The following is a 27,956-nucleotide window of genomic DNA, read 5'->3' on the forward strand; positions in this document are numbered from 1 at the left end:
AGTCTGTGCAGGGACCGGGTGGCCGTCTCTGTTGGGGTCTGTGCGGGGACCAGGTGGCCGTCTCTGTTGGGGTCTGTGCGGGGACCAGGTGGCCGTCTCTGTGGGGTCTGTACGGGGACCAGGTGGCCGTCTCTGTGGGGTCTGTGCGGGGACCAGGTGGCCGTCTCTGTTGGGGTCTGTCTGTGCGGGGACCAGGTGGCCGTCTCTGTTGGGGTCTGTGCGGGGACCAGGTGGCCGTCTCTGTGGGGTCTGTGCGGGGACCAGGTGGCCGTCTCTGTTGGGGTCTGTCTGTGCGGGGACCAGGTGGCCGTCTCTGTTGGGGTCTGTCTGTGCGGGGACCAGGTGGCCGTCTCTGTGGGGTCTGTGCGGGGACCAGGTGGCCGTCTCTGTTGGGGTCTGTCTGTGCGGGGACCAGGTGGCCGTCTCTGTGGGGTCTGTGCGGGGACCAGGTGGCCGTCTCTGTTGGGGTCTGTCTGTGCGGGGACCAGGTGGCCGTCTCTGTGGGGTCTGTGCGGGGACCAGGTGGCCGTCTCTGTTGGGGTCTGTCTGTGCGGGGACCAGGTGGCCGTCTCTGTTGGGGTCTGTGCGGGGACCAGGTGGCCGTCTCTGTTGGGGTCTGTGCAGGGACCAGGTGGCCGTCTCTGTGGGGTCTGTGCGGGGACCAGGTGGCCGTCTCTGTGGGGATCTGTCTGTGCGGGGACCAGGTGGCCGTCTCTGTTGGGGTCTGTCTGTGCGGGGACCAGGTGGCCGTCTCTGTTGGGGTCTGTGCGGGGACCAGGTGGCCGTCTCTGTGGGGTCTGTGCGGGGACCAGGTGGCCGTCTCTGTGGGGTCTGTCTGTGCGGGGACCAGGTGGCCGTCTCTGTGGGGTCTGTACGGGGACCAGGTGGCCGTCTCTGTTGGGATCTGTCTGTGCGGGGACCAGGTGGCCGTCTCTGTGGGGTCTGTCTGTGTGGGGACCAGGTGGCCGTCTCTGTGGGGTCTGTGCGGGGACCAGGTGGCCGTCTCTGTTGGGGTCTGTCTGTGCGGGGACCAGGTGGCCGTCTCTGTTGGGTTCTGTCTGTGCGGGGACCAGGTGGCCGTCTCTGTGGGGTCTGTGCGGGGACCAGGTGGCCGTCTCTGTTGGGGTCTGTTTGTGCGGGGACCAGGTGGCCGTCTCTGTTGGGCGGGATGGCGGTGCCATCCGCACGTGAAGAAGAGTCCGCATGGCTGGCAGAGCCCGACAGCCTGCGTGCTTGGCCGGGCAGCATGCAGGATCGAGGATGGGAGCGGTGAGCAGTGAGAAGTTACTTCCGCAGCATCTGCACGGTGCGTGCCCTGGAAACGCTTTCCATTTCCCATTCGTGTCCTAAATAAACAGCATAGAAATCACACAAGGAAAGGTTTGGCAAGGAAAGCACCTCCCTCTGCCCCTTCACCTCTCCCCTCTCCCCTCCACGTGCTCCTCTCTGTTCCTGTGATATGGATGCGTCTTTCTGACGTGGCCGAACACTTAGCATGGATTCAATTTATACATGGTATTTTAATATCATTCTTAATTTAATTTTAAAAACAAAGCGTTTTCCTCCTCTTTTTAAAAGTAAAACACACCCATTATGAAAAATACAGAAAACATGGAAACGTTTAGAAAGAGAAATGTTAGCCGGACGTGGTGGTGGGCACCTGTAATCTCAGCTACTCGGGAGGCTGAGGCAGGAGAGTCGCCTGAACCTGGGAGGTGGAGGTTGCAATAAGCTGAGATCACACCACTGCCCTCCAGCCTGGGCAACAGAGCAAGACCTCATCTCAAAAAATAAATAAATAAAATGAGAAAGATAAATATTTGGTACATTTTCATATGCTTGTAATTTTTTTTCTTAGGTATTTTTAAAAGCATGACTGGCCTCCTGGTTTTGCACGTAGTGTCACCACAGTAATTTGTGGAGTGAGTAACAACCAGGATCTCACAGTTCATTGATTCCTTTGCTGCTTTTGAGATAACCACAGGCTACCCTGTGAGGCAGCCCCTGTCGTTCTCAGGCATCTGCTCTTAGAGGCTGGGGCGTCACCCTCAGGCTCGGAAACCTGTTCCACGGCCGGCAGCAGAACCAGGCCGGCACCCTGGGTGTCCTGACTGAAGCTGTTTCCGGGGCTGTTGTCTTCTTGGCATTGGAAGGGGCATGTCACTTGGTCACCATATTGAAATTGCTGGTCACGGTATATGTTTGGTATTTTAAGCTGAAGTGAGATTTTGTTCCAGAGGTGCCCAGAGCCTGTGGCTTGTCCATGCTCCTACCCCGGCCCTTTTGCCCAGGGTGGTGATGCGTCTTCCTTCATGACAACTGTTTTTCTTTTATAAAATCGCGATACATGTTAAGAAAATAGAGAGTGCAAAAGCGTAGGCTTCCTGTCTGTCCCTCTCTTCTGCTGTGATTATTTCCACTTCCTGACTCTTCAAAGGAAGCCTCTGAATTTATTGTTCTCCGTTAAGTGAACTAACCACATTTATTCAAGGAAGCTTATTTCATTATAACATTCACTCATGTTTATAAAGAATATTAGTCACTGGCTAAGTGGACAGTGTGCTCCAGAAAGTTCTTCAGTTTTGGATCTAAAGTACCAGAATGGACAGATGAGGGTGCATATTTGTATAGTCTTTTCAAAATTATTTTTGTAGTGGTATGAGCAGATTTCCCAGGACGGAGCATTCACAGCTGGGAAAACAGTTGTTGCTTTGAAGATGGTTTTCCCAGGCACCCGGCTCACGTCTCCTGCTGTCAGGCGCATAAACAGTGTCTAGTTTAAACTTGCTGCGCTCCTGGCAATTCTGAGTGGCACGGGGTGGCCTTTCCCCGTGAGCTGCGCAGGCCCCTCGGGAGCACAGTTGCACTGACCTGGAGAAAGGCTCCGCTTCGATTTGCCCGGCACTGCGGTGGTGACGTGCAGGCGTCAGGGTGTGCGAGCACCTTGGAGCCACCAGCCTGTCAGGTGTCTGAGTTTTCGTCTGCTGCTCATAGATGATGTTAATGCATTAAAGATGGATCTTGCTGTTTCCCAGGCGGGAGTGCAGTCACAATTCACAGGCATGATCATAGCTCACTGCAGCCTCACACCCTCCCGCCTCAGCCTCCCGGGCCACTGCATGCATGGCGGATGATGCTTTTCAAGGCTGGTCAATGAAAGCCAGTGTTGAGGCCCTGGCCCCAGTGCTGATAGTTGCGGTTGGCCCTCTCCAGGGCCTTTATGGCCTGACAGAGCCCTGCCCATGGTTCAGGACTCAGCAGAGCTGCCACCTCAATCCAGGTACTTTGGTCCCGCCTGGCAGTGTGAGATGGTAACCAGATGGGGCCGAAACCTGTGGGTGCCACGGCAGAGCCTGGTGGGTGCCAGCACGGGGCCGGTGCTTGGGTGGCACTGAGACCCCAAAGCACAGAGCCTGGAGTGTGGTGGAAACTTACCCCCTGGGCCAGGGCAGCGCTGCTATGGGCCGTTCAGGCCAGGGTTCCTTCCGCCCTTCCTGCTCTCCCCTGCCCCACTGGGTGCTCTCCACACTGCCTGGTCCTTGGGAGCCCGCCCCCAAGCTAGTTCCAGGTCGGGCGCCCTCGGCATGCCTGTGTCTCACCGTGAAGTGGGGACAGCCGCAGACCCGCCTCAGGCCAGAGAGATGCCGTGCGACAGTGCGTGGGAGACGGAGCACAGCCTTCTCCTGTGCAGGGTGAGGACTGTCACTGTTTGTTTTGTTTACATTCTGTCATAAATGAAAGTGTGGTCAGAATTTCTGAAGTCGGGCTTTGTAGCAGGAAGTCTGACTTTGTTAGCAGTTTCATTGGCAGATGTCTCCTGATACAGTTGAATTTGGTGAATGGAAATACAAATAAGGGCTAATTCGTGTGGTGACAGCCTCCCCAGCCGCAGATATGCCAAGAGGACTGCGTGTCTGTGGGGTGTAAGGTCGTTCTCATGACTGTTGTGTGAATAGCTGATAGCTGGGGTTTTCCCTTAAAGAAACTGAATGACTGTGCCTTCCCGCGCGAGGGTTTTTCTCCAGTAGCCGCTTCCACTTTGACGCTTTCACCGGAGAATCTCAGCCCAGGGGATGAAGCTTTCGTCCTTGCCCAGCGTGGACACTTGTCTTTTACCACAGAGTCAGGCATGGAAGGAAGTTTAGTTTGGGTAACCATGGAAGCACCTTTCCCTGTGGCCTGCGGCATTCCGCACCGTTTATGTGTGAACTGGCCGCACCCGCGCCTCCCAGACGGGGCTGCCAGGGAGGAGGGCCCGGGAGACCCCATCCAGACCCCAGCCCGCACGCCACAGAGGTCTGCTGTCAGACACGTGGTGGGCTCCATGCCACAGGTGAGGGGTCGGGGTCTAGACAGAAGCAGGGTGTCTCCTTCTTCCTGCTCCCTGGCGTGCCCACCTCCCCACACGATGTTTCTGTTCAAGCTGCTGTGGGGGGTGGGGCTTTTTCCTCCTGACTGTATTTTGCAGCAAGGAAGAGCCGCTGTCCTTTCTCTTACTGAGGCCCCGGTTATGTGTCTGATGTCGCTGACGCCATGCCTGCTTTCTTGCCTGTGTGCAACTTCCCAATCCCACCACACGTGCTCGCTTCCCAAGGGTGAGGCTGGCATTGTGCCTACGGGCGGCCCATCGTCAGGGAAGAATCATGGGAAGGGGGCGCAGGATCGTGGTTCGGTGGGTCACCTGTTCTCCAGGTCGCCCTCTGGGGTCTCTTTCCAGTGCACCTTCCTTTCTCTCCTGAAGCTTTTTAATAAACATCCACTCCTGCCTTAAAAAAAAGTTTTAAAAACAGGTGAATGGAAGGTGGGCATTGTTTGAAACACCCCTTTGGTTTTGCCGAAGAAGCAAGACCGTTCCCTGGAGGTGACAGTGACCTGGTGTTGAGCTCCAGCGTGGCCGGAGCTGTGAGCTTCACAGTCGTGGGTGAGCGGAAGAACTTGATTGTGGCTGCAGACACCGACTTTTCCCTTCTTCTCCCCCTCCTCTTCTTATTGTAAGACACGCGCAGCGGCCCACAGCTTTAGTGGGGCCGCACTGTGGAGAAGGGAACTTCCGCTCGTGCTGGGCCCAGCTCCTCGCTTTTCTCTAGGGCCGTGTGCCGTGCGTGCAGCTCTGAATAACGTGGTTGGCTTTGCTTGTGGGTGGACTTTGGATGGAGTTTTTGTTTTGCCATTTTTTGTGTGTGTTTTTCTTTTCTGACTGGTTGCACTTGGCACCGGGCTGTTACCTGTAGCTCTGGATGGTCAACGTGAGTGGTGCACGTGCTCTAAAGCCAGGTCTGTGGCCAGGGGACATGCTGCCCAGTCCCGGTGGGGAGAGGGCTCTGCTGTGATGACGTCTGTGGGCAAGACCTTCTGCATTTCACACGCTGCCAAGGCACTGCAGCTTCTTCCTGGCTCGGCCGGCTTGGCCACTGCCTCTTGAACCAGAGAACAGGGTGAGGGTGACCCCTGCGAGCCAAGACTCAGGAGCGAACCTCGCTTTCTGGAGGCTGAGCAGGGCTTTGTGCTGTGCCCACAACGCACAGCTCCTGTCTTGTGATTGCCTGGGGCAGCTGACGTCTGCCCGGGTACCGGTGCCGGGAGTTCAGGCGGCCATGGCTGTGCTGAGTGGCCCCTCAGCAGGTGTGCCGTGGGCAGGGCCTGCTGCTGGGCCTCTCCGGTGGACGCGGGATGGTCCACCCCTCAAGGAACCCAGGCTGCCCCGTGAAGGCTGATCCCGGTGAGAATCAGACAGGAGGCTGAAGGTGGCGAGCTCTAGAGGTTGTCCAGGAACAGCCGCGGGAGGGGTGGGAGCAGGAAGGAAGGGGCTCTGTGTAAGGAACCGCTCACTGTGTCCTGTTCAGAGGCTCAGTCGGCAGATGCTCGTGTTCCACAGAGCCAGCCCCTGGTCCGACGCCGCACGCAACTGCTGCGAGAGTAGCTGGGCCCCTTCCAGGACTCCCAGCAGCTGACTTCTGGCGGTAAGTTTCGGATGGAGTCCACCCCAGTACCCAGGCTCAGCAGCACCCCAGCTTCTGGGGCCTCTTGTTCTGTGCTCCTCTGGCTTTTTAACCCTTGTTCCCAGGCTCCGTCCTCCCCGCACTGGACAATGGCAGACCTCAGACAGACCGACTGCGGCAGCTGACGTTTCCCAGGAACACATCCTGGGCATGTGTGGGAGCGGAGTCTGCCGAAGTGCGCGCGTACACGCCTGCCCTCATGGTGCACGTGTCACCTCAGGGGGCCACCATGACACGTGACACTGCTGGGCCCATGTGCCCTGAAACGGGCGGTGTCCTTCCGAGTGGACCGTGAGCCTCCCTGATGGGCCATGCCTGGGGTGGAAGGGCCTTTGCAGACCCCGCCTAGGCCAGAAGCAGGGACTGCCTGGCCCATCCCCCGCGCACTAGGCTCTGTGCGTGCATCTGTGGGCCTCCCCCATCTTTGCCATTCCCGGGGTACTTGCTGATGGATCGTAGGCACAGCTGTCCTTTCGGGGTGTTGTCTGTGCCTGTGGGCGAGATGGGTAAAGTGCTCAGAAAGGGATTTTTACCATAAGAACCCACTGTGGAGTCCGGGAGCCCAGGAGGCAGAGGGGACAGTGAGGGGCTCTGGCCGGGGACGTTTCACAGACAGCCCCTCCCCCAGCCCCCACTTTGTTTCCGGTAGAGCTGGGTCAGCCGACTCCCCACCTGCCAGAGAGCCAGGAAGGCAGCCAGGAGCGAAGGTCTCCAGCCACGGCTTCTGGAGGGTGCACGGCCCAGGCTCCCCAGCTGACGCCTCTTAGCGAGGTGGAGGCTTTTCCTCCCCAGGCTCAGACAGAAGCTCCGGCCACGGAGATGGGCCGGGTGCCTCCGAACTCAGACCTGTCCCTTGTCTGTGCAGCCTGCGTGTGGCACCCACAGCTGTGGCTTTGCCTGCCTCTGGTGTCCACTCTGTCCCAGAGAATCGGTCACCAGCAAGAAGAGCAACAGCGGCCCGAACAGCGGCACCCAGCCTCTGTCGGCTCCAGTGGGCTGGCAGCAGCCTAAGGAGGCCCGAGAAGAGGCCCCGTGCCAGCACACGACACGTGGCGCTCCACTGGGGGCTCATACAGGGCCGGGTGCCGTGGTGGCCAGCTGGACGACGGGGGAACACACCTTGAAAAAGGCATGTGACATGTACAGCATTTCCACTCGGCACCCTCCACCTGACAGCCTTCATTTAACCCAGAACATAGGCTCTGCCTCCCGTTTGGCCTGCGGTGCACAGAACTGGGATGAGGGCTCAGATGTTCCTCTTAGATGAGAAGTGGATTATCCAGTTGTCCATCCCCAGGTTCCATAGCTCGGATCGGAACTCCAAACCCACCCTCAGGTGCGTCTGCCGCACAGCGTCACTGGGGGTGTGCCGTGGCCGAGTTGCCGCTGTCAGGTGCGTCTGCCGCACCGTGGCCTGAATGATGTACCCTTGTCTTCTGGAGTTCTGAGCAAATCGCTCAGTGAAAAGTGTCTGCACATAGCACACAGCAGATGAGACAACCGCTTGTGTCCTCACATGGCCATATCTGTGCGCAGGTCAGGCGGCAACACCCGGGCAGCCTGACCTGGCCCTGGCAACCGAGCTCTGCGGGAGGCGGAGCTGGCATCTCCACCTTATGAGGCAGTCCAGAGTGACTCAGTCAATTCAGCTTTAATTTTGACTAACGTTCTTTTCCTCCATTTTTAATTTAAAAGCACATCCAAAGACACCCCAGATAATGAGTTTCCCACTGTGGAGAAGAAAATAAAGCTTGAGTTACCAGGCAGTGAGTGAGAAGAGAAAACTTTAATTAGAAGCTTTTCAATAAATGTTGGAGGATGGCGTCTAGGATTCCAGATGGCAGAAACCCTTCTGCTCCTAGGAAATGTTTTGCAGCTGCCAACGAAGTGTGTGTGGAGGGCTGGGCTGGCGTCCCCGTGGCCCACCAGCACGGGGCGGCCGTTAGCCAGCACTGCCCGACGGTAGCCTGTGCTTCAGAGGGACAGAATTGGCCTGCAGAGGACAGCGAGCCTCCAGGAAGGGAAGGCCGGCTACAGGAACACAACCTCGAGCTTGAGTGGTTACTGTGGTCTCAGTGACAGCTTTACTGAGATGTAATTTACGTAGCAGAAATCCACCATTTTGAAGTGTGTACTAGTCACTGACTTGTGCAGCCATCGCCACAATCTAATTCTAGAACGTTTTCTTCACCCCCAAGGAAACCCCATGCGTGTCAGCAGTGGCTCCCCAGCCCCTACTTGTCCCAGTCCCGGCAGCCACTTCCCAGCCTTCTGTCCTGTGGACCTGTCTGCCCTGCACGTTTCATGTCGGCGGATGCACGCAGTGGACACCATGCTCGTGTCTGCTTTATCTCACTGAGCATGGTGTTTCCACTCATGTCTGCTCCTTGTGTGTGCTTTATCTCACAGAGCGTGGTGTCTCTACTTGTGTCTGCTTTATCTCACCGAGCGTGGCTTCTCCACTTGTGTCTACTTTATCTCCCTAACCGTGACTTATCTCCCTGAGCGTGGCGTTTCCAGGTCCACCGTGCTGTAGCCTGGTCTGCACTTTGTTCCTTTTCATGGCAGAGTAATATTCTGCTGTTGGATTGACTGATTTTGTTTCTCCATCTATCGGCTTATGGACATCTAGGCTGTTTCCACCTGTTGATTCTTGTGGACGGTGCTGCTGTGGACATTCACGAACAAAATGCTTGCTTGGATGCATGTTTCCAGTTCTTCGAGGCTGATCCATGGGCTTGGAGTGGGTAACGTTTGTTGTGTGCGTTTGCTGTGCACCCACCCCACCTGTTGTGTGCGTCCTGCCCCCACGGAGACTCTTGGGGGTGACTCGCGCAGTCCTCTCTCTTCCCTTCACACACTCCAATGTGGGCTTCCTAAGAAGCATGGTTGCCAGTCTCGGGAACTTGGTCATTGAGGCAGCACTTTTATCTCCCAGGGTATTCCACTCTTGTCGACTGACCCTGTAAAATCCTTCACGACACATTTTTCCTTCTGGTAGGGCGCCCTGTCTAGGATCCGTATTGCGTCAAACTGTTACATCTCCTTCCCTTTTTCTGAGTTTGGGACCGTTGCTCTGCCTTTGTCTTTTATCACATGGCATTTTTGATGCATGCTGGTTCCCCATCCTCACTTCCTGTTTATCTCACATTCCCTCCCGATTAGACTCAGGCTGTGCGTTCCTAGATTACAGCACTAGATGCACCCTTCTCAGGGTGTTGCGTCTGGACCGGCCTCCTTGTTGGCGCTGCCCATGTGATCACCCAGTGAGGGGCTGTCCCGTCTCTGCTATGTGATGACTTTTCCCCGAGCACTAATGAGCCGTCCATGGGGGACAAGTAGGTTCTGCAGTCCTCTGTACCTCACCGTCCCCCGAGATTTGCCCTCCATTTGTGGCTCTTACCTGCCCCCGTCTCCCTCTCAAAGCTGCAGAGTGATGCTTTTCCAACCACTTTACCAGCCAGCGCTTTATTAGAAGTGAGATTCTTTCCATTCATGGATTCATTCATTTTATTTAAATTATATTAGGTCTGTTTATTGTTGGAGTGGACTTGCGGACTCCTGTTTTTCATGGCCTATCACAATTGTCTCTTCTTACTCATCATACTGCTCACACTGTCCCAGCTTTGGTGAGGACATCCTTTGTCCTTTGGGTGTCACCCGACGTGCTCTTGGATCCTTTCTTGCCTCCGTCAGAATCACCTGTCTCAGGCTCATCTTGTCTCTCCCTGCCCTGGCCCAAATCAGCCATTTCTCCTGGAGCCCTGGGCCCTTCTGGACGGTGGCAGTGTTTGGGGCCAGGCCTGATGCAGGAGGGCTGTAGAGATGGAGCTTGGAACATGTGAGCGTGTGTCTGTGTGTGTTCAGACACATGTGCACACCGTAGACACGTACTCACAAGCACGCTCAGGATGTGCACACACAGACGTGTGCGTGTACTTGCATAGTCTGTGTGCTGCTGCTTTCTTTAAATGTCTGGGTTAAGCCTTGTCCTCAGCCCTGGCCCGTTCCTATGGACTCCTCTCGCCTGCTCTGTCTCCCGCCTCTGCCGGGAGAGCCCCAGCTTCAGGAGCCTCCTCACATTGCCTCATTGCCCAGTTTGCGGGGCGTCTAGGATGGCTTAGGAATGGCTTCCTGCCCCGCTACAGAAACACCCTCCAAAGAAAGTTTCTTTGTCGTTCTCTCCGCCGCTCCGCCCCCCCCAAGACTTCAGGTAATGGGCGCAGGTGCATTAGTGAGCCCACCGCTGCCGCTTCTCACTCAGTGGGAGGTGCGGGGTCTGGGAAGGGCGGGTAGGCCGTGTCACTCTCATGAGGTCAAGAGTCAATTGTTAGGCACAGAGAACGATGAGGTCATGTTCAGTGCTAACGCGGGGGTTTTTCCTATGCTTGCAGCTACGTACTTTTGAGCTCTTTATGGGGTTTAAAAAGCACTTATGTATAAGAGAGTTGGGTTACCAGGAAACAACAGAGCAGTTAAGACGCCTTGATTTTATCTCACCATTCGCCTGCCAAAAATAATTACATTTGCCCTGGCTCCCAGGCAAGCTCTGGAGAAGGGCGTGTGTGGCTGGGCCGGAGGCACCCACTGAGTCCCTGCCCGGCCTGTGGGTCTCTGTCCTACAGCTCTCAGCTCTGGGTTATCAGGGTTAGGGACTGCAGGGCCCAGGGTCCAAGGCTGGCTCTACTGTGTGGGGACCTCAGTGTTGGACCTGCCCTTACCACAGCCCCGTGGCTTGGCTGCTGGGTGCCTGTCACGCCTGTGACTGTCCCGGAGCAGTGCCGCCGCCAGCTTCACGGGTTGAGAGTCTGCTGCTGGCAGCTAGATGACAGCGTGTCAGCTCTGTCCGCCAGAGCCTTGGGCAAGTCCCCGGAAGAGACCTGGTGGAGAGGAGTGGCGTAGCGGGGCGGCCTGACGCTTCCACGCACTCACAGCGGTGTCTGGTGAGGGCAGGAAGGAGCAGGGCCCCTGCTGTGTCTGCGGCAGGGAGGGAAGGATGCCACAGAGTCAGCACTGTCCCCTGTGGTGGGTTGACGTGGAGGAAAGAGTTGAGTCCCGTCCCTAATATATGCCTGGGGCTCTGTTCAGATGCAGTTCCCTCCCAGATTGCCTTAGGGGAGCCCTCCCAGCTGCCGTCCCTGCACTTCCCGCACAGCGGGCTTTAGAGGAGGATGGGCTGGTGACCTTGGGTGACTCCTCAATGCCCATGGCCCCCAGCTCTGTATGATTTCTTCATGGCATGGTTTTGCCAGTTAGATGCCAGGGGTTGCCGAGTGCTACAGAGAGGGGCAGGACTGTGGGCTTCGAGCCAGGAGAGCGTGGCTGAATTCCCGGCTGTCACCCACCATTTAAGGCTTTGAGCAGTGACTGACCCTTCTAGCGCCTCCTTGGCGTGGCAGGGACAGTGCCCACCCTGCGGGGCTGCTGTGAGGGGCAGGGACCAGACCACGTTCCGTGTGGGTCTCCCCACATCAGCTCGTCAGAGCTGGAGGTCAGAAATGCCGGGTCTCTAGTGTGTGTATTTTAAAGCGTCTGCCCTTGGCCCTGTTGAAGCTGTGTGAACAGGACTGTGTGTGGGGAATGCCTGACATGGGGAGTCCACCCCTCCTGCTTTCTGGGACTTGGATGGTTTTTCCCCATCAGCAACACTGAGGTCAAAAGGGGCTTCGTTGAAGCATGCGTCTTGTAAAGACAGCGCCCGGGTGTGGGGGCTTTGGGGGCTGCTGCCTGGCTGTCCTGAGCATTGATTGGGGGCGTCCCTGGGGCCTGGAAGGAGCTCTCGAGCACGGCTGTCAGTGTGACGGCTGTAGGCGCTCCCGAGCACGGCTGTCAGTGTGACGGCTGTGTCCTTTTAGCTGGGGTGACTTGCAGGCTCTGGAGGGGTGGGGGGGGGGGGGTGCGCCAGGCCTGAGTCGTGGCCGAAGCCACGCACGGTGTTCTGTAGGACTGTGCCACGCGTGAGCCTGGCGTCTGGGTTGGCCACCCCACAGCAATCTCCACTTCCATGAGACCTGCTGGTGCGTGGGAGCCGCCTTGTTCCCAGGCTTCCCGGCGGGGCATTTATGGGGAAAGCAACCCTGATGGAAGTGGGCACAGAGGCTGCACCTATAGGCCGCGGTCTGGGCCAAGCGCTGTCCTTCTGAGGAGCCGGGCACCATGGTGCTGGGGTCATGGAGAATACAGGCCCCAACTACCTGAGAGACCCAGGCTGTGCACACCCACCGACAGCCTCGTGTCCCACAGACGGGAGGGGAGGGAGGTTCCTGGGCTCACTGTGGCTGTGTTCAGTCTTTGTTGTGCCGCATCCGTTTACCACCTGCTCTTTTGCAGATGTTTTCTTTAATTGGCCTTTTCCTTTCATATGTTTGCAAATCAAACTTTATGTTACCACAAATAAAAAAAAGTATCACAGCTTTAAACAGAACAGAATCGCAAACACGGGAAAAGTGAAGGGGTAGTGCAGGCGGCTCGTTCCCTTCGCCCACGCGTCCCGGCTCCCTGCATGGGTTTCTGTGAAGAGGGGGCCGCAGGCGCTGGTACAGGTGCACCTTGGTAACATCAGGGACAGCTCCTGCCAGGTGGGCGAGGTGGGAAGGAGGGGAGCAACGCCAGCATCCGGCCCCAGCGGTGGAAGGAGCAGGAACCTTCCCGCCTGGGTGCCGCAGGGTGCTTGGGCCTCGCACGCGGCCGAGAGCCTGCTAGAAAGGCAGCTTAGTAGGTTGCACAGGCTACTGGACAAGGCTGAGCCCTGCTTCCTACATTCACGGGAAGCTCATCATGGCGCCCAAGCGTGACACAGAAGTGCCCCCACAGCATTTTGGACAGCCTGGAAATGCCAGGGTAGGTCCGGTTGGCCGGACTCAGAGGCTGGCCTTGTGAGACTTTTCGGAGTGGCCGGGGAGGGCTGTGTTTTCTGTGACCGGGGAGGGATTCTCCCGAGAGCCCCATGCCCACCCCACGTCTCACCCCACTTGGCAGACCCCCAAGACAGAGCCTCTGGAAGGATCCGCACATGACTGTTTTATTGACAAAGGCTGAACATCGCCAGCCTTGTCAGCTTTTGTTACATTTTATGGGAAGGTTTTTATATCATCACCGCAGTTGTCCCCAGCTGTTATTTCTGTAGAAGCAAATTCGGCAGCCACACGTGCTGGAGTATTTCATTGTCCTGGCACCCAACTAGCCCACATGGCAGCTCGCACAGTCCCAGTCCACGAGTGCAATTGCCATGACGATGTCAACAAGCAGTGACTGAACCGCCTCAGAGCAGGCGGTAGACGCTCGGCAGAGGGCCCTTCCTGCTGCCACGGGCCGGGCGTTCCACAGAGGGCCCTTCCTGCTGCCACGGGCCGGGCGCTCTGCAGAGGGCCCTTCCTGCTGCTCTGGGCCGAGGACCTCGCAGGCCTGGCGAGGCCGCACAGCGCCATTGCTGCGGTCCTGGAAGATGGAGGGTGCTCAGGCATGCACCAGAGCGTGTGTTTTCCTTTTCCTCTTTAACTCGGCGGTGCGCCAGCTAGCTCACACCTCGTGCGTTCCCGACCGTGGGTGCAGAGGACACACCGCAGCATCCAGCTGAGACCCACTAGCGTCTTGTGTCTCCAGCGTTAGTTCCCCCACAGTGGCAGACCTGCTTTAGGGTACGTGTAACTGAGTTGCGTCACCACAGTGGCCTCTCCATGTGACGTTCGTGGTCGAGGGTGTCGGAAGCGTTTCCCGTGGCGCCAGGCAGGGTGTATGGGGAGGACCACGGCGACAGGCTGGTCAGCGCTGACCTTTGGACCCTGCGGGGCGAGCGTTTTGGGATTGTAGCAATTCTATGTGAGAAGTGAGGAGTGCAGGGCCAAGGAGGACCAGTCGTGAGGTTTCCTTAGCAGCCCCAGGGTGACCAGGCAAGTGTGACTCTCTCGAGGCCCCGAGGAGCCGGAGCCACGTCTGACAGCGGTTTGGAGACATGACATGGCCGTGTCTTGTGTCCACCCAGGTGTGTGCAGCTCCCGAGTCACACGCCGGCGGGGCCTGTGCGGCCGAGGCCGTCTACACGGCGCTGCTGAACCTCACGTCCGACTGCTCGGTGCTGTCTGGAATGACGGCCTTCAGGGCGGCGTGGCAGAAGCGGTTCAGGGCGGGCAGGTTTGTTTTCTGCTCAATGTACAGCCTCAGCTTTTCCCTGAAGGTCTCCCCGAGAAAGCTGTAGATGAGGGGGTTGAGGCAGCTGTTGGAGAAGGCCGCGAGGTTGACAATGTGGCCGGTGAGCGGGTGGGCGTGGCGGAAAGACTGCTTGCAGGGAGCGGCCCCGGGCTGCGTCTGCTGCAGGAGGTGCACGCTGATGAAGACATTCTCCGGCAGCCAGCAGACGAAGAAGACCAGCACCACCGCGAGGATCATGCGGAGTGCCTTCTGCCGCCGGGGCCGCAGCCCGCGGTGCCGGTGTGCCCTGACCAGCACCCGGACAATGAGGGAGTAGCACAGGCCGATGATGGCGAAGGGCACGATGAAGCCCAGCGTGACCTCGAGCCACTGCACCTCCCGGACGTCTGCGAAGCAGAAGCAGGCCTCGTCGGTGTGCTGCAGGTGCACGGCGGTGAAGGGCACCAACGTGGCTGACACAGATGCCATCCAGATGAGGCCGCAGCTCAGCCGGGCGTGGTGCTTGGTGCGGAACAGGCTGCAGCGCATGGCCCTGGCCAGGGCAATGTAGCGGTCGAAGCTCATCCAGGTGAGGAAGAAGACGCTGCTGTACATGTTGACCTGCAGGAACAGCGACATGAAGGTGCACAGCACGGCGATGTCGTAGTACTGCTCGTGCAGGTTGAACACCTCGATGAGGGAGTCGGCCACCAGGATGAGGTCCGCCACCGCCAGGTTGATGAAGTACAGGTCGGGGATGGTCATCTTCTCCCGGAAGCTGATGTTCACCACCAGGATCAGGATGTTGCCCACAAAGCCGATGGGGAAGAGGAAGATGGTGTAGAGGCACGAGAGGAACAGGCCAATCACGTACTGCTGGTGCTCCGAGAGCTCGCCCGTCCCGTTCGCCAGGGCAGCGCCCAGGAGCAGGTGGGACAGGTTGAGCTCGGGGGAGGTGGTGTTGGGGGCTGCAGGCTGCATGGTGCGCGGGTACATCTCCAGGCCCACGCCCTGGGCTTGGGAAGTCACAGCCATGTCTCTGCACCGTGGAGCTTTCAAGATTTGCCAAAAGGCTCCCAGAGCTCTGTTTTAAACAGCGAATCCATCTTTAGAAAGAAGCGTGATTCTCCTTGAAGTGAGCCCGGCATTTGTCAGACAGGAAACTCCCGAGGAGCACCTGCGGTGGTTTGGGTTGGGTTTGTGAACTGCAGAGAGTGGGAGGAACAGATGCTCCGCACGCTGGCATGGCACGTCTGTGGAGGCCAGGGCCCTCCGCGTGCTCGTCCGGCGGGCGTCCCTGCAGGTGTCAGCCGCCGTGCACTGTCCTGCGTGGAGACGCTCACTCTCTGGGTACCTGGAGAAGCAACAGGAGAGGATGAAGCCTCATCGAGTGGCCCCAGCTTTGGGATAAGGCCCGCCGCCCCTGACTGGGTGTCTGTAGAGTCTGGGTGTGTCAGGAGCACTGGGGAGGCCAGAACCTCAGCTTTATGAGCTCAGGAGGTGGCTGTGGTTGAGCTGAGGTGGAAGAGTCACCTGTGGGAAGTACACGGCCTTCTTTCCTGCAGGCCCCACGGCCACTCGGCTGCAGCTGGAGGTTGGACGTGGAGAACCCCCACAGGCAGGGTGTTCTCTCCCTTTATAGCCACAGAGCAGGCCCAGGAAGCAACGGGGGTGTGGGCTTGGCCACCCCAGAAAATGGCGTTTGCGAGGAGAGGGGAAAATGCATTTCAGCCGCTGATGGAGAAGTAAAACAGGAAGGGAGAGCCCAGTGTCTCTGAAAGACAGGGGGTCCGGAGAACTGGACATTGGAGGAGAATCATCTCTTACAATAAAATAGATCACAGACATTCAGCGGTTTCCTCATGCTAGTTCTATGTTTAGGTACCAAAAATGAAATTTATTTTTGTAATATAGAGTGAAAGGGGTCATTGTTTTGGGAAATAATATTTTAAGTTTTTATTCCATGTTTTAGTAAATTATTGTAAAACCTAATATATGTTTGCAATGCTGTTTATAACCTAGGAAGAAACTCCAAGGAGAGAGTCCCTCCTGAGCTTGGGTTCTGCAGGGAGGGAGGAGTGGGCCGTCTGTCCATGGCGGTGCTCTCGCCCTGCTGCGAGTGGGGAGGGTCCTGTCACCCGCCCCGTGTCACCCCAGCCCTGTCACCAGTGGGGAGGGTCCCGTAACCCACCCCATGTCACCCTGGCCCTGCCGTGAGTGGGGAGGGTCCTGTCACCTGCTCCGTGTCACTCTGGCCCTGCTGCCAGTGGGGAGGGTCCCATCACCTGCCCCGTGTCACTGTGCTCCTGAAAGTTCTCTCTGCAGCAGGCCACGGTCTTAGCCTGCAGACACTGGCGGTCTCTGGGGACCTGGGGGCTGTCACAGCTAGGGGGGCGCTGGTGGGGCCAGGGCTGCCGCCCAGCTCCCTACAGTGCCTAGGACAGGTGCCCAAGCCCAGCAGAGAATTACCCAGCCCAGATGGCGCTGGTGCCCTGGAGTAAACTAATACTTCAAAATCGGTTTGAGTTGTTTTTCCTTTGGGAGTTTTCATTTCACCCTTTGAAATCATTAGGAGTTACTGTTTTGAATGTGTTGTGTTTTTTTTTTTTTTGTCACCCAGGCTGGAGTGCAGTGGCACAATCTCAGCTCACTGCAACCGCTGCCTCCGGGGTTAGAGTGATTCTCCCTCCTCAGCCTCCCGAGTATCTGGGATTACAGGTGTGCACCACCACACCTGGCTAATGTTTTATATTTTTAGTAGAGATGGGGTTTCACCATGTTGGCCAGGCCTGTCTCAAACTTCTGACCTCTAGTGATCCGCCCACCTTGGCCTCCCACGGTACTGGGATTACAGGTGTGAGCCACCGTGCCTGTCCGGGGCTTGTTGTTTTGAAGTGCTACAAAACCAGACTAGCGATTTATTGACCTATGGCTTGAAAATACTTCTTTTTTTAAAAAAAAAAAAGCTGGCCTATAATCCCCGCACTTTGGGAAGATGAGGTGGGAGGATTGCTCAAGTCCAGGAGTTCGAGACCAGCCTGGGCAACATGGCGAAACCCTGTCTCTACTAAAGAAGTACAAAAAAAGTAGCTGGGCATAGTGGTGTGCGCCTGTAGTCCCAGCTACTCGGGAGGCTGAGGTGGGAGGATCGCCTGAGCCCGGCAGGTAGAGGCTGCAGTGAGCCGAGATCACACCACTGCACTCTAGCCTCAGCCGAGATCACACCACTGCACTCTAGCCTGAGCAACTGGAGTGAGACCCCATCTCAAAAAAAGGCGGGTAGGGGAAGACAAGATGAATCACTGCTTCAGTGTCACTTATTCTAAAAGTACTCAATCACCTTCACTTAGCTGGGGCTGATTAATTTGATTTTAGTATTTTGCACTCTTGATTCCTCTTCAGTAGATAATACCATCGAGCAGCATAAACGCCTCTGCTCTCAGGCTCTGTAGGGAAAGTTGAAAGACTTCGCATTCAGCCTCTATATTTAATTTATTAAAAATGGCACAGAGGACTTCTTTTGCTCTTTAAATGTAGAAATTCTGGAAGGTGTTAGACCGCAGCGTGGCAGGAAGCTTAAAGGTGGACAGAACCCTTAACTTATGTTTGTTTTCTTATTTTGTTAAATGAACTCCGAGGGAAAAATAGTTTAAAACCGAGTCATTCATTTCCTTCCCACGTAAATTGAGTTGTTTAATCCTTGGCAGACACCAAGAAGATACGGGACCTGGTGTCTGATGTGTCCTAGTGTCGATGTGGTCCTGGGTGAGAGGAACCGAGTGTGCCGTTCACCACTGGCCCCGTGTCCTCCCTGGAGGTGTCCGTGGAGTTATAAACAGCGTGATACCTCATTTCAGATTTCCTCTGCTTGTCATAGAGAAATAAAGCCACACTTTAGTCAGCTGTTAAGTCTGCATCTGTCAAAAGGTGTGTGGCCCTCCCAGGACTTCAGGGTTGGTGAGAGTGACTGGGGCGCCGCAGGGCAGGGCAGAGCGGGCACCCTCATTTTCTTGAAGTGAGACACGTTCTTGCTGGGACAGAACATGACGGAATACTGGGTCCTACTTTCAGCACGTGTTAGGCCATCCAGGCAAAGCCCCTGCTGCGGTCACGCTGAGACCACCGGAGCTCCGTGGGAGAGGGGTCTGTAAAGCCCCCTGCTGTTGTGGTCACGCTGAGACCACCGGAGCTCCGTGGGAGAGGGGTCTGTAAAGCCCCCTGCTGTTGCGGTCACGCTGAGACCACCGGAGCTCCGTGGGAGAGGGGTCTGTGCCTTGAGTTTGGGAAGCTGGGTGCTGCTCTCACCAGGGGGTGAGGTGTCTGCATGTCTGCGTCCAGCTGTTCCCATAACAGGACAGCGGCCTGGGTGGCACCACCCCCACACGCCGCTAGTGAGTGGTATGGCACCGCCAGGCCGAGGCTGAGTCCTACCTGGGTTGCAGCCCCTTCTGTGGTCCTGGAAGCCTCCTTGGTCAGGCCCATCAGGCTGAAGGTGCACTTGGAACCCAGCTGCAGGAGGTGTACCTCAGCTGGACCTGCCCAATGCCTGAGCAGGGCTGGAGAGAGGAAGAGATCCGCCCTGGGAGCCCGCGAGGGAAGGTTCCCGGCTGGCCGGCGGGTGCGTCCTCCATCTGAGCCTGCCGGCGGGTGCGTCCTCTGTCTGAGCCAGTGAGTCTGCCCCTTGGCACAGGGCTTTATAGGCCCCCTCCGCCTGCTCCTCTCTGGCTGGGCTCTGGGCGGCCTCCTCCGAAAGCTAGCGTTAACCATTTTTTTGCTGGCCTTTTTTCTCCCACACTTTGGCAATCAGCTCAGTTCCACTAGACTTATTTTTATGGAAGTTTAACTGCTTTTCTTCACCCACAGATACAAACCTTTCTTTAAGTTTGAAGGCATCATTCTAGCTATTGTGTATCTTTTAGGTAATAACCTGTCATCCTGGGTTGAAGCAAGCAACATTCTTGTTTTTGCAACTGACCTGCGTTAAACACTAAATTTCGTAACTGACTTAGTAGCACGTGCATGATACATAAAGAATTTAACTTAGGAATTTCACAGACATTTGCAGAGAGAAATGTAATCCCAAGAAATAGCAGGCATTTCTGACAAGTAACTTAGGAATCTGAGTACTGGTTGAGCATCTGGAAATCTGAAGTCCAGAGTGCCCCACAGTCCAACACTGTTGGAGCGTCGCGACTCAAGTGGAAAATTCCACACCTGACCTCGTGTGGCGGGCTGCAGTCCCAGGCACAGTTCAGAGTTTGTTTTATACATGAAATTATTAAAAGTGTTGTATAAAGTTACTTGCGGCAGTGTAAGGTGTGTAGGAAACACAAATGAATTTTGTATTTAGCTTTCTCATTCCGTAGCTGCAGGCATTCCAAAATCTGCAGAAATCTGAACTCCGAACTCCTCCGGTCCCAAGCGTTCAGATGAGGGACCCTCAGCCCCTAGTTTTCTCTGAGTGTTGGCGGCGCCTCAGGTCCCGCCTCCCGCGCTCGCTGCAGAGGCGTCGGAACTTACCTGCCGGCCAGGTGTTGGTGGCCTCTTGCCCAGCAGGCCGCCTCCGTTGCCCGTGGTTGCGGGTTTCACAGCCTCCACGGCTTCGTGCGGGCGGAGAATAAACCTCCCTCCGCGGACTCCCGGGGCCTCCGAACCGCCTCGTGCGGGGCGGCCGCCTCCGAGTGCGCCACCTGCTGGCCGTTCGAATCTCAGCCGCCGCTTGGGGAACCCTGGGCTGCCCCGTGAGAGCAGAGCGAGAGCAGAGCCAGGCCCCCCAACCCCGGCATGGGCTGCCCAGGCTGAGGGGGTCCTCAGGCACTGCCAGCCCCGGCTGTCCAGGCCGAGGGGTGAGTCTTTCTCCGAACGGAACTTCAGTGAATCTCAATCCTACTTCTGGGTGTCGTTTTCCCTCTGTAATGTTTCCAAGCGGTGAGATTGGATCCTTTGTCCGCTGAGTGTAAGTAATGCGGCTGCTGCAGCCTGAGGCGGGTTCAGAGGCCTGCATGGGACCCCCCCACCCCCGCCGGGAGAGCTGGTGCAGGTGCAGGTGCAGGAGTGGGGTGCTGGGCCTCCAGGTGCGCTCGGCCCCTCGGGGCCTGCTCCCCCACAGGAGAGCTGGTGCAGGTGCAGGAGTGGGGTGCTGGGCCTCCAGGTGCGCTCGGCCCCTCGGGGCCTGCCGGGGAGTTTGCTGCTTGGTGATGTTTCGTTAGGAGCCTGTTGCAGAGGCGCCTTAAGGCATCTGTGCAATAGCAGTTTATAGTCTTACAGATGTGTGTTTTAGAAAACACACACACACATTTTCTAAACAGAATGCTGTGTTAAATTTCTAATGGAAAAATACTAACGTAGGGTTTTCTTCCAGCAGTAGAAAGTTGACAACTCTAATATGTACCTTTTTGTATTTGGATGATAAAGAGCTGATTTGCTCTTAGACACTTTTTTTGACCAGTTGTGAAGTTGAGATGATTTTAGCATTAAAAATGCCCGAGACACCATTTTAAAAGATGTGAGTCATGAGAAAGTACAGAAAAAAATAAATAAAGTAAAAATCCAAACCTTGAAATAGCCGAGACATGTCACTTAAAAATAGCTGTGCCCTGCTAGTGCAAATCCATGGCTTCTGGTCTCTCTGCCTGTCCCAGCGGCTGAGGAAGAGCTCAGCTCCCAAGCTCTCCACTCACGTGCCCTGGGTGGGGAGCCTGCCCTGGACGGGCGAGTGGCTGATACACCTAGATTTCCTGCTTGCAACATAGAATTAGCCGGATTGGGGCTCTGGGTCTCGGAGCCCAGCCTTCTCCTGTAAGCACTGGGTGGGGGCATCTGGATCTCAGAGCCCAGCCTTCTCCTGTAAGCACTGGGTGGGGGCTCTGGGTCTCAGAGCCCAGCCTTCTCCTGTAAGCACTGGGTGGGGGCATCTGGATCTCAGAGCCCAGCCTTCTCCTGTAAGCACTGGGTGGGGGCATCTGGGTCTCAGAGCCCAGCCTTCTCCTGTAAGCACTGGGTGGGGGCATCTGGGTCTCGGAGCCCAGCCTTCTCTTGTAAGCACTGGGTGGGTGAGTAACTTGTCAGCTACCGCACAACTGCGGGTGTGAGGGACAGGGCCCAGCTGCAGGAACTTCAGTCCCCAAGACCTCCTTAATACTTGCATGGGTGATGGGATGGGAGGAATCTCGTGGACTGTTTGTAAGGTGTAAAGACCTTTCGCCAATTTTTAAATCTGTTTTTGTGTTTTTTTTGTTTTTTGTTTTTTGTTTTTGAGACAGGGTTTTGCTCTGTTGTCCAGGCCAGCATGCAGTGGCCGGATCTCAGCTCACTGCAGCCTCCCACCTCCCAGGCTCAAGCCATCCTCCCACCTCGGCCCCTGAGAGGCTGGGACTACAGATGTGAGCTGCTAATTTTTTTTTTTTTTTTTTTTAGAGAGAAAGTCTCACTGTATTGCCAAGGCTGGTCTTGAACTCCTGGGCTCAAGTGATCCTCCCACCTCAGCTTCCCACAGTGTAGAATGTGACATTGAACGCATGCATCCTGGGTGCTGTGCCTGGTGCTCTGCGTGCTTGATCTCAGGTCACCCTCCTTCAGAGCCTGTGAGGCACTTCTCCGTGTCTCATGGATGCAGAAACTGACTGCAGGGAGGTAGTGTCACCTCGGCCTCACAGCCAGCCAGGAGCAGATCTGGGAGTGGCCGGCTGACTCTGAGCACATGGTCTCGGCCCATACACCAGAGGCATCCTGGGGCAATAGTAATCTTGTCAGGCACTGATTTCCTTGTTGAATTTTATGTCGTTATGAATTTTTAAGAAGTGAACATATTTTCCTGTTCATCCCCAGGATAGAATAAAAGGGAAGAACTTCAAGGGGAATTTCATCTGATCATTGCTTATTGAGTTAAACGCGCACACAGCCAAATATTGGAAAATGCATACAGAAAAACACACACAAAGTAAGGCAGTGCATCTCCGGCTTCAGGAGCCCTCCTGAGCGAATGCCCGTGTGGGAAACCTTGGCCCTCGCCTTTCAGCCTTCAGTCCTCACGTACAAAGCCCAGTCCTTGTGCTGAGAGGCTCCAGACGCAGGGCCTGCGGTGTCTTCCCGGCACCCCTCACTCTGCCAGCGCTGACTGACTGAGCGACCCCTTCCTGCTCCTTGTCCCATCCCCAGTCCTCTCCTGTGCCCTCTGTGGTAGGCAGCGGCACGGGTCCCCCTGACTCTGCAGGAGCAGAGCGCTCAGGGAGTTGCATGTTGCTGTCCAAACAACCCTGGTCTTCAGCGTTGCCAGCTCCAGCCTGTGTTCCGCTTCCTCACCCCACATGCAACGGCTGTGTAATACCGGGCAACATCTCTAACCTTCCTGAGCCTCAGCGCCCATCTGTGCAGTGGGGTGCGTGGGTCTGCCGGTTCTATGCGATACCACACGCCCCTTGTCTCTGCTGGGCGGAGTGAGGCTTCCCTTCCCACTGCTGCTCCTTTTCAAGGGGAGCGGTCCACCGGGGGCAAGGGTGGGGCAGCACTGCCGGAGATGAGCCCAGTCCTGGCTCATTCGCTTCTCCCCCATAGGCACAAGGGAGGGAGCAGTCGGTTGGAGGTGTCACAGTATCACACGCCGGATCCACCTTACAGGGGAGACATCAAGGTGTGTGTGGAAGGAATTTTAGAGCTAATACAGGCTGGAAGACAGCCTGAGGTTCAGAGAGGTACACCGTGTCTCACATGCCAGGCGGATACATTCTCTGATGATCCAGAGTCAGGGGAGGCCGAGAGCCCCTTCCTACACCCCCAGGAGGCATCGCTGGCTTCCCCTGCCTCCGCAGGACATGCAGGAGCACCCTTGGGCATCTGATCCTCACAGGCCTGGAGCATTAAGTGGACATACACCAGCAGCCCCTTTATAGACAGAGCCCAGGTCCCAGGGAGGCTGTGTGTGGTGTACACGGGTCTCCCCGCTCCGGTGGCAGGTGGGGTTGGAACTCTGCATTCTGTGCCATATCCTGACCTTCGGGACATCCTGTGACCTCCCCTCAGACAGACCTGCCATATCTTCCATCTGTTCCATTCCGGCCTGGGGAGGTTAGCTGCTGTCAGGACGTGGTGCAGCCCACGGTGACTTCGTCTCTCTTGTTCCTTCAGAAGCACGCAGGCCATGGCTGCATGCCAGGTTGGAGCCTTTCATTCAGGGTGTGTGCCTGCCAAGCCCGGAAACAGTGCGGTGAGGGGCAGGGCATCCTGGTTTTCTGCTGTGTCGCCTGGCGCTGGTGGACGTGAGCACGTCGGTGCCGCCGTCCTGTCCCTGCTTGGTGTCCGCAGCGGGAGGGCCCAGTTAGGGCGGGTGTGGGCTGACCACAGCATGCTGAGCATGGAAGGGCAGGTGCTCCCGTCGTCTGCAGCTGCGTCCTGGGCAGTGCCAGCCTCCACACGCTCACTTTTTTTTTTTTTTTGAGATGGATTCTCACTCTGTCACCCAGGCTGGAGTGCAGTGACACGATCTCCACTCACTGTAAGCTCTGCCTCCTGGATTCACGCCATTCTCCTACCACAGCTTCCCAAGTAGCTGGGACTGCAGGCGCCCGCCACCACACCTGGCTAATTTTTTGTATTTTTTTATTAGAGACGGGGTTTCACCGTGTTAGCTAGGATGGTTTCGATCTCCTGACCTCGTGATCTGCCCCCCTCAGCCTCCCAAAGTGCTGGGATTCCAGGCGTGAGCCACTGCACCCAGCCCACTCTCTCTTCTTCTGTCACTTTCCCTCACAAGACGGAATTTACTGTTGTTAGAGACCATCCCTCCCGTCAGCCGCTTGGCGTGGCTCCAGCACTGAAGGTGCTTGCGGCTGCTGGCCCACAAGACGGTGGTGGTTTTGCAGGTCTCCCAGCAGGGCCTTCTTAGTGGTTGCGGGGAACATTCTGGATGTGTCCTTGGGTTCTCTGGGAGCGTCGCGCCAAGGGCAGCTCACAGAAGAGTGGGCAGGGTGGCGCTGGCTGAGCTCGGCCTGCGGGGACCCTCTGCCCCCAGGAGCACGTGGTGGAATGTTCTAAGAGAGGCCAGCACCTGGGCCTTGTCCCAGCCCCACCTCCGTCACTGCCAGGCAGTTCCTCAAGGAGCCTCGGGGAGGCTCTGCACCCCACCCCAGTCTGATTTTATCTGTTTGAACGCAGGACCTCATGAACCCTTTCTTTGGATAAATGCAAATGACGCATCCTCTCTTCAGTAGCACCACACTCCCCCGTGCTTCCTTAGTTTTCTGCGGGTGCTGGATCTTCCCCTTGGTGTGAACATGGAACGTTGCCCATTCTCTGTGTCCAGATGGTTACAGGATGGGGCAGTGGCAGGAGCTGGACACAGGACCAGGATCACACTGCACCTGCCCTGCCCCCCAGGGCCACCCCAGGGGCTGTGATATGCTCTGGGATGCCCACCCCATGAAGCCTGCTCTTCTGGAAGTGGCAGGCGTCTCTGCCCATCGGCTGCCTGGCTGGCTCTGGGTCTTGGGTGAGAGTGTGGTGCGTGGCCCATGCTGGCCCCTCCTCCTGTGAGCCCGTCTCCGCCACTCACGGCTCCTGTTCAACCCCATTCACTTTGGTTTTGAGTTGGGATGGAGCATCCCCTGCTCTGAGTAACTCAGGCCAGACGGCCCATGAGGAGTGCGCTGTAGAGTCCCGTGCACGCAGCGCCCTCGGGCCCCACTGTGATGTGCCTCACAAGCATCTGGCCCCCGCCATCCTCTCTCAGCCCGCGGGGCGCTGCGGAGCCACGCTCTGGCCTCGCCGCGAGGGGACGTCCGCCTGCACCCTACGGTGATGAGTGGTTCCCAGGACTCTGCGTGGCATGGAATGAAGAACAATGGCCAGACTGAGAGGAAGTGGTTTGGAATGTTTGTTTAATTAAGGCAAATTGGAAACAAGATCTGTTCGACATGGACCGCAGGTCTGAAAGCCGCGTGAGGCTGTCCAGATGTCCCATCCCAGTGGCTGTCAGCTGCAGGCGCTTCGTGTGGGAGTGCGTGCTCCTGTGGGGCGGCGTTTGTGGATGTTGCCGTCAGGTGTTGTCCCCGTTCGCGGGGTCTGCCATGCTCTCCCGTGCGGTCATAGCCAGGCCCAGCCACCCAGTGGGTAGGGGGACAGGCGCACACCTGAGCTTGGCCCCGAGAGCGCAGTCTGGAGCTCAGATGAAGGCTGCTGCCTGCTGTCTCCTTATTACTGGGCTTTTCTCGTGGACAGGAGGGGCCCCTGCGCAGGCAGAAGGAAGCCACGGCTTCGAGAGGCCTCCCGGACCCTCCCCCGAGCTGTACCTTGTCTGGGTCGGGGCTCCCAGGTTCCTCGGTTGACTCTGGCTTCACAGCCCGTCTGCTGCGTATGGGATGAGGTCCTGGTACCGGCTACCAACCGACGTAAGCGTGACCTGAGCCCTGGGTCTCGGCTTCCCCATCTGCACGGCGGGTGCCAGCACAGGCTTTCTGTCTCCGATCTGTGCTGCCCCCTTGCCGCCACCCCTGCACTGTGCCAAACCCCGCTCAAGCCCACTGTGTTTGTACTTAGGTTTCGTTCTGGTTCTGCCCAGGCTCTACAAGGAAAGGGAAGAATTCTGAGTGGCCCCAGACGGGCTCCCCTTTCCCCACCTTTCATGGTCCCCTGACTGGGGGTCTTAGGAGAGAGGGGTCCTCACCGTTATCTCTGAGGCCCTTTCAAGTCCCGGCCTGGTGAGGTCAGTCTGGTGGAGCGGGGGTGGATGTGCTTAGCTCACCCCTACCCGGCTTGGGCACCAAGCCCATCTCCCGGTGGCACTACCTGGCATAGTCCCCCGGCCCTGGTGGCCCTGGATGATGGCACGCTGGGAGGGACCAAGCCCTTTGGGAGCCACAGGTTGCAGCCTTGCTGGGCTGCCAGGTGGGGGATGTGCCCCCCTCTTCTCCATAGTCTAAGAGACAGAGTAACAAATGCAGGGCTGTGCCGGCTCCAGCTTGGCCGGCCTTCCTGTTCTTCCCACCTGGCCCCCTGCACCCTGGGCGTTGACGACCTGGCACCTTCTCCCCTACCTTACCCCCAAAGGCAGTACAAGCAGAGGGGGACGAGGTGCAGGGCCCAGGCCAAGCGGCTCTCAGCACCCCCTCTCTCACTGAGAGCTTCCCACGTGAGTGGCACTTTGTATATAAATCGCCGGGACCGTCTGCAGCACGGTTATGGAGTCAGAGGGATGAGGTCATGCTGCTGGTACCCAGCTGCTTAATGATGTGACCGCCGTCTGAGCCTGGGTGCCTTGGCCGAGAACCTGTACTTTTCAAATGGTCATTTCTAAGAATTTGTGTGCAGTAAAATACTCCTTTTGGCGTTCACCACAGAGGCATCTAGTCTCGAAAGCACCATGTTCGCAGGCAGCGCACAAACCGTTCTGTTCCAGACTCCTCCACCCAACGTGGCTGCCGCAGCTGCACTCTGCTCCCGTGATCAGACTCCCCAGGCCTCACGCGAGTGGCACCTGTGCGTGTGGAGCCTCTGAGCCTGGCTGTCCCTGTGCCTCCTGCACTTGAGATTGTGCGTCACGTCGCACACGCCAAGAGGCTGTGGCTGCTCACCACTGAGCACGGCGGGCTGTGCTGCGGTCTGCGTCCGGCCGCTGTGGGAGCCACTGAGCCCGGGGGGCTGTGCCACGGTCTGCGTTCAGCCGCCGTGGGAGGGACGTTTGAGTTCCTTCCAGATTGTGTCTGTTATAAAAGCTGCGTTAAATGTTCGCATACAGGGTTTCTTGTGAGTGTGATTTTATTGTGGGTGTTCGCTAAGATTGGGCATTGCTGGTTCTTACAGTGAGTGCACATTTAGCTTTATACGAAGCCTCCGAAGTGGCCACTCCGTTTTGTGTTCCCGCCGGAACCTTCTAACCCCAGCAAAAGCGAAGGGTCCTTCTGAGCCCCGGAATTCCCTAGGAGGAGGGGCTGGCCCTTCACAGTCTTGTTTTGGTGGCCGGTTTCGGGCCAAGAGCCAGGGGTTTGTGGGACTCGTTCCCGAGCCACACAGAGGGGCTGCCAAGGTCAAGCTTGGGGCCTGGGGGAACTCCCCAAAGCCGGGACCTTGAGAATTGTGTGTTCTTGATGGCAGCATTGGCTGTTGCTGCTTAAACAGCCCTTCAGAGAGATTCTAGAAAGCATGGGCCCCACTTCTCCAACGCCGCTTCCCTAGAGCTGGGAGGCCGGGGACTCCAGTGGTGAGGGCTGGTATCTCCTGTAGGGCCCTGTGCCTCCTGGAGGGCATCTGAGAGTCACCCCTGCCCCTGGGCCCTCCCGGGCCCTCCCAGCCCCCGCCAGGGCCTGCCTACCACGGAGCCCCTCAGAGGAGCCACTGCCCCTGCCCCTTCCTGTCACACGTCTACACTGGGCAGGGCAGGCAGTTGTGCAGATTCACTCAGCAGACTGGTTTATTACATGTTTTCCAGGCCTCTTCCTGGGTTTTATTGTCATTTTTAATGGATAAGTAGTTATAGGCTGTGGTGGTAGCTTACGAAACCGTCTCCCCAGGGTGGACAGTTAAGTGGCTTCTGAACTGCTTTTCCAGGCCTGAGCTTGTTTTTCAAACCATCCCAGGATAGTTCACAAGTCACTGTTTCTGTGCAAAAACAGCATAAGCTTTTGAGGTCACAGTTCTCTCGTGTGATTCGGGGTGTCCCCATAGGAAGGTGGACAGCAGACGAGCAGCTGGGCGTTGCCTGCCTGGGGACCCAGGATGAACATGAAGGTCTGTGGCTGCCCCTTCCCGGCCTCAGGTCTGTCCGTGTGGCCCGCGGGTGTCAGCTTCGAGTGGCTTGGGAGGTTTGTTTGCGGCCATTGGCTTCCTGTTCCTTCCATAGCC

At 57.1% G+C, this 27,956-nt stretch overlaps 2 protein-coding genes and 1 pseudogene across 4 annotated transcripts in view; 1 reads left to right on the plus strand and 2 right to left on the minus strand.

Annotated features, from left to right (window-relative positions):
• The window catches only part of CHLSN (cholesin), a 131,132-nt gene that overhangs the window by 27,624 nt on the left and 75,552 nt on the right, over window positions 1–27,956 (plus strand). The window lies entirely within an intron of this gene.
• LOC140710585 (uncharacterized) lies at window positions 12,999–13,947 on the minus strand (annotated as a pseudogene).
• Window positions 14,019–23,322, minus strand: GPER1 (G protein-coupled estrogen receptor 1). Of its 2 annotated transcripts, none has more exons than XM_008018896.3 (2): window positions 19,647–23,322; window positions 14,019–15,480 (listed from the first exon to the last, which is right to left on the minus strand). In XM_008018896.3, exon 2 carries the CDS (start codon window positions 15,159–15,161, stop codon window positions 14,034–14,036), a length of 1,128 nt encoding a protein of 375 aa, XP_008017087.1. In that variant the 5' UTR covers window positions 15,162–15,480; window positions 19,647–23,322; the 3' UTR covers window positions 14,019–14,033. The 2 variants fall into 2 exon arrangements, with proteins under 2 accessions (XP_008017087.1, XP_008017086.1); XM_008018895.3 differs by lacking the exon at window positions 19,647–23,322 and adding an exon at window positions 18,558–18,665.

This window comes from Chlorocebus sabaeus, chromosome 28 (genome assembly GCF_047675955.1).
Source record: "Chlorocebus sabaeus isolate Y175 chromosome 28, mChlSab1.0.hap1, whole genome shotgun sequence".
Taxonomy (NCBI): Eukaryota; Metazoa; Chordata; class Mammalia; order Primates; family Cercopithecidae; genus Chlorocebus; species Chlorocebus sabaeus.

Excerpts from the sequence above, each read along its gene's own strand:
- GPER1 (XM_008018896.3), bottom strand. The coding sequence starts at position 15,161 with ATGGCTGTGACTTCCCAAGCCCAGGGCGTGGGCCTGGAGATGTACCCG.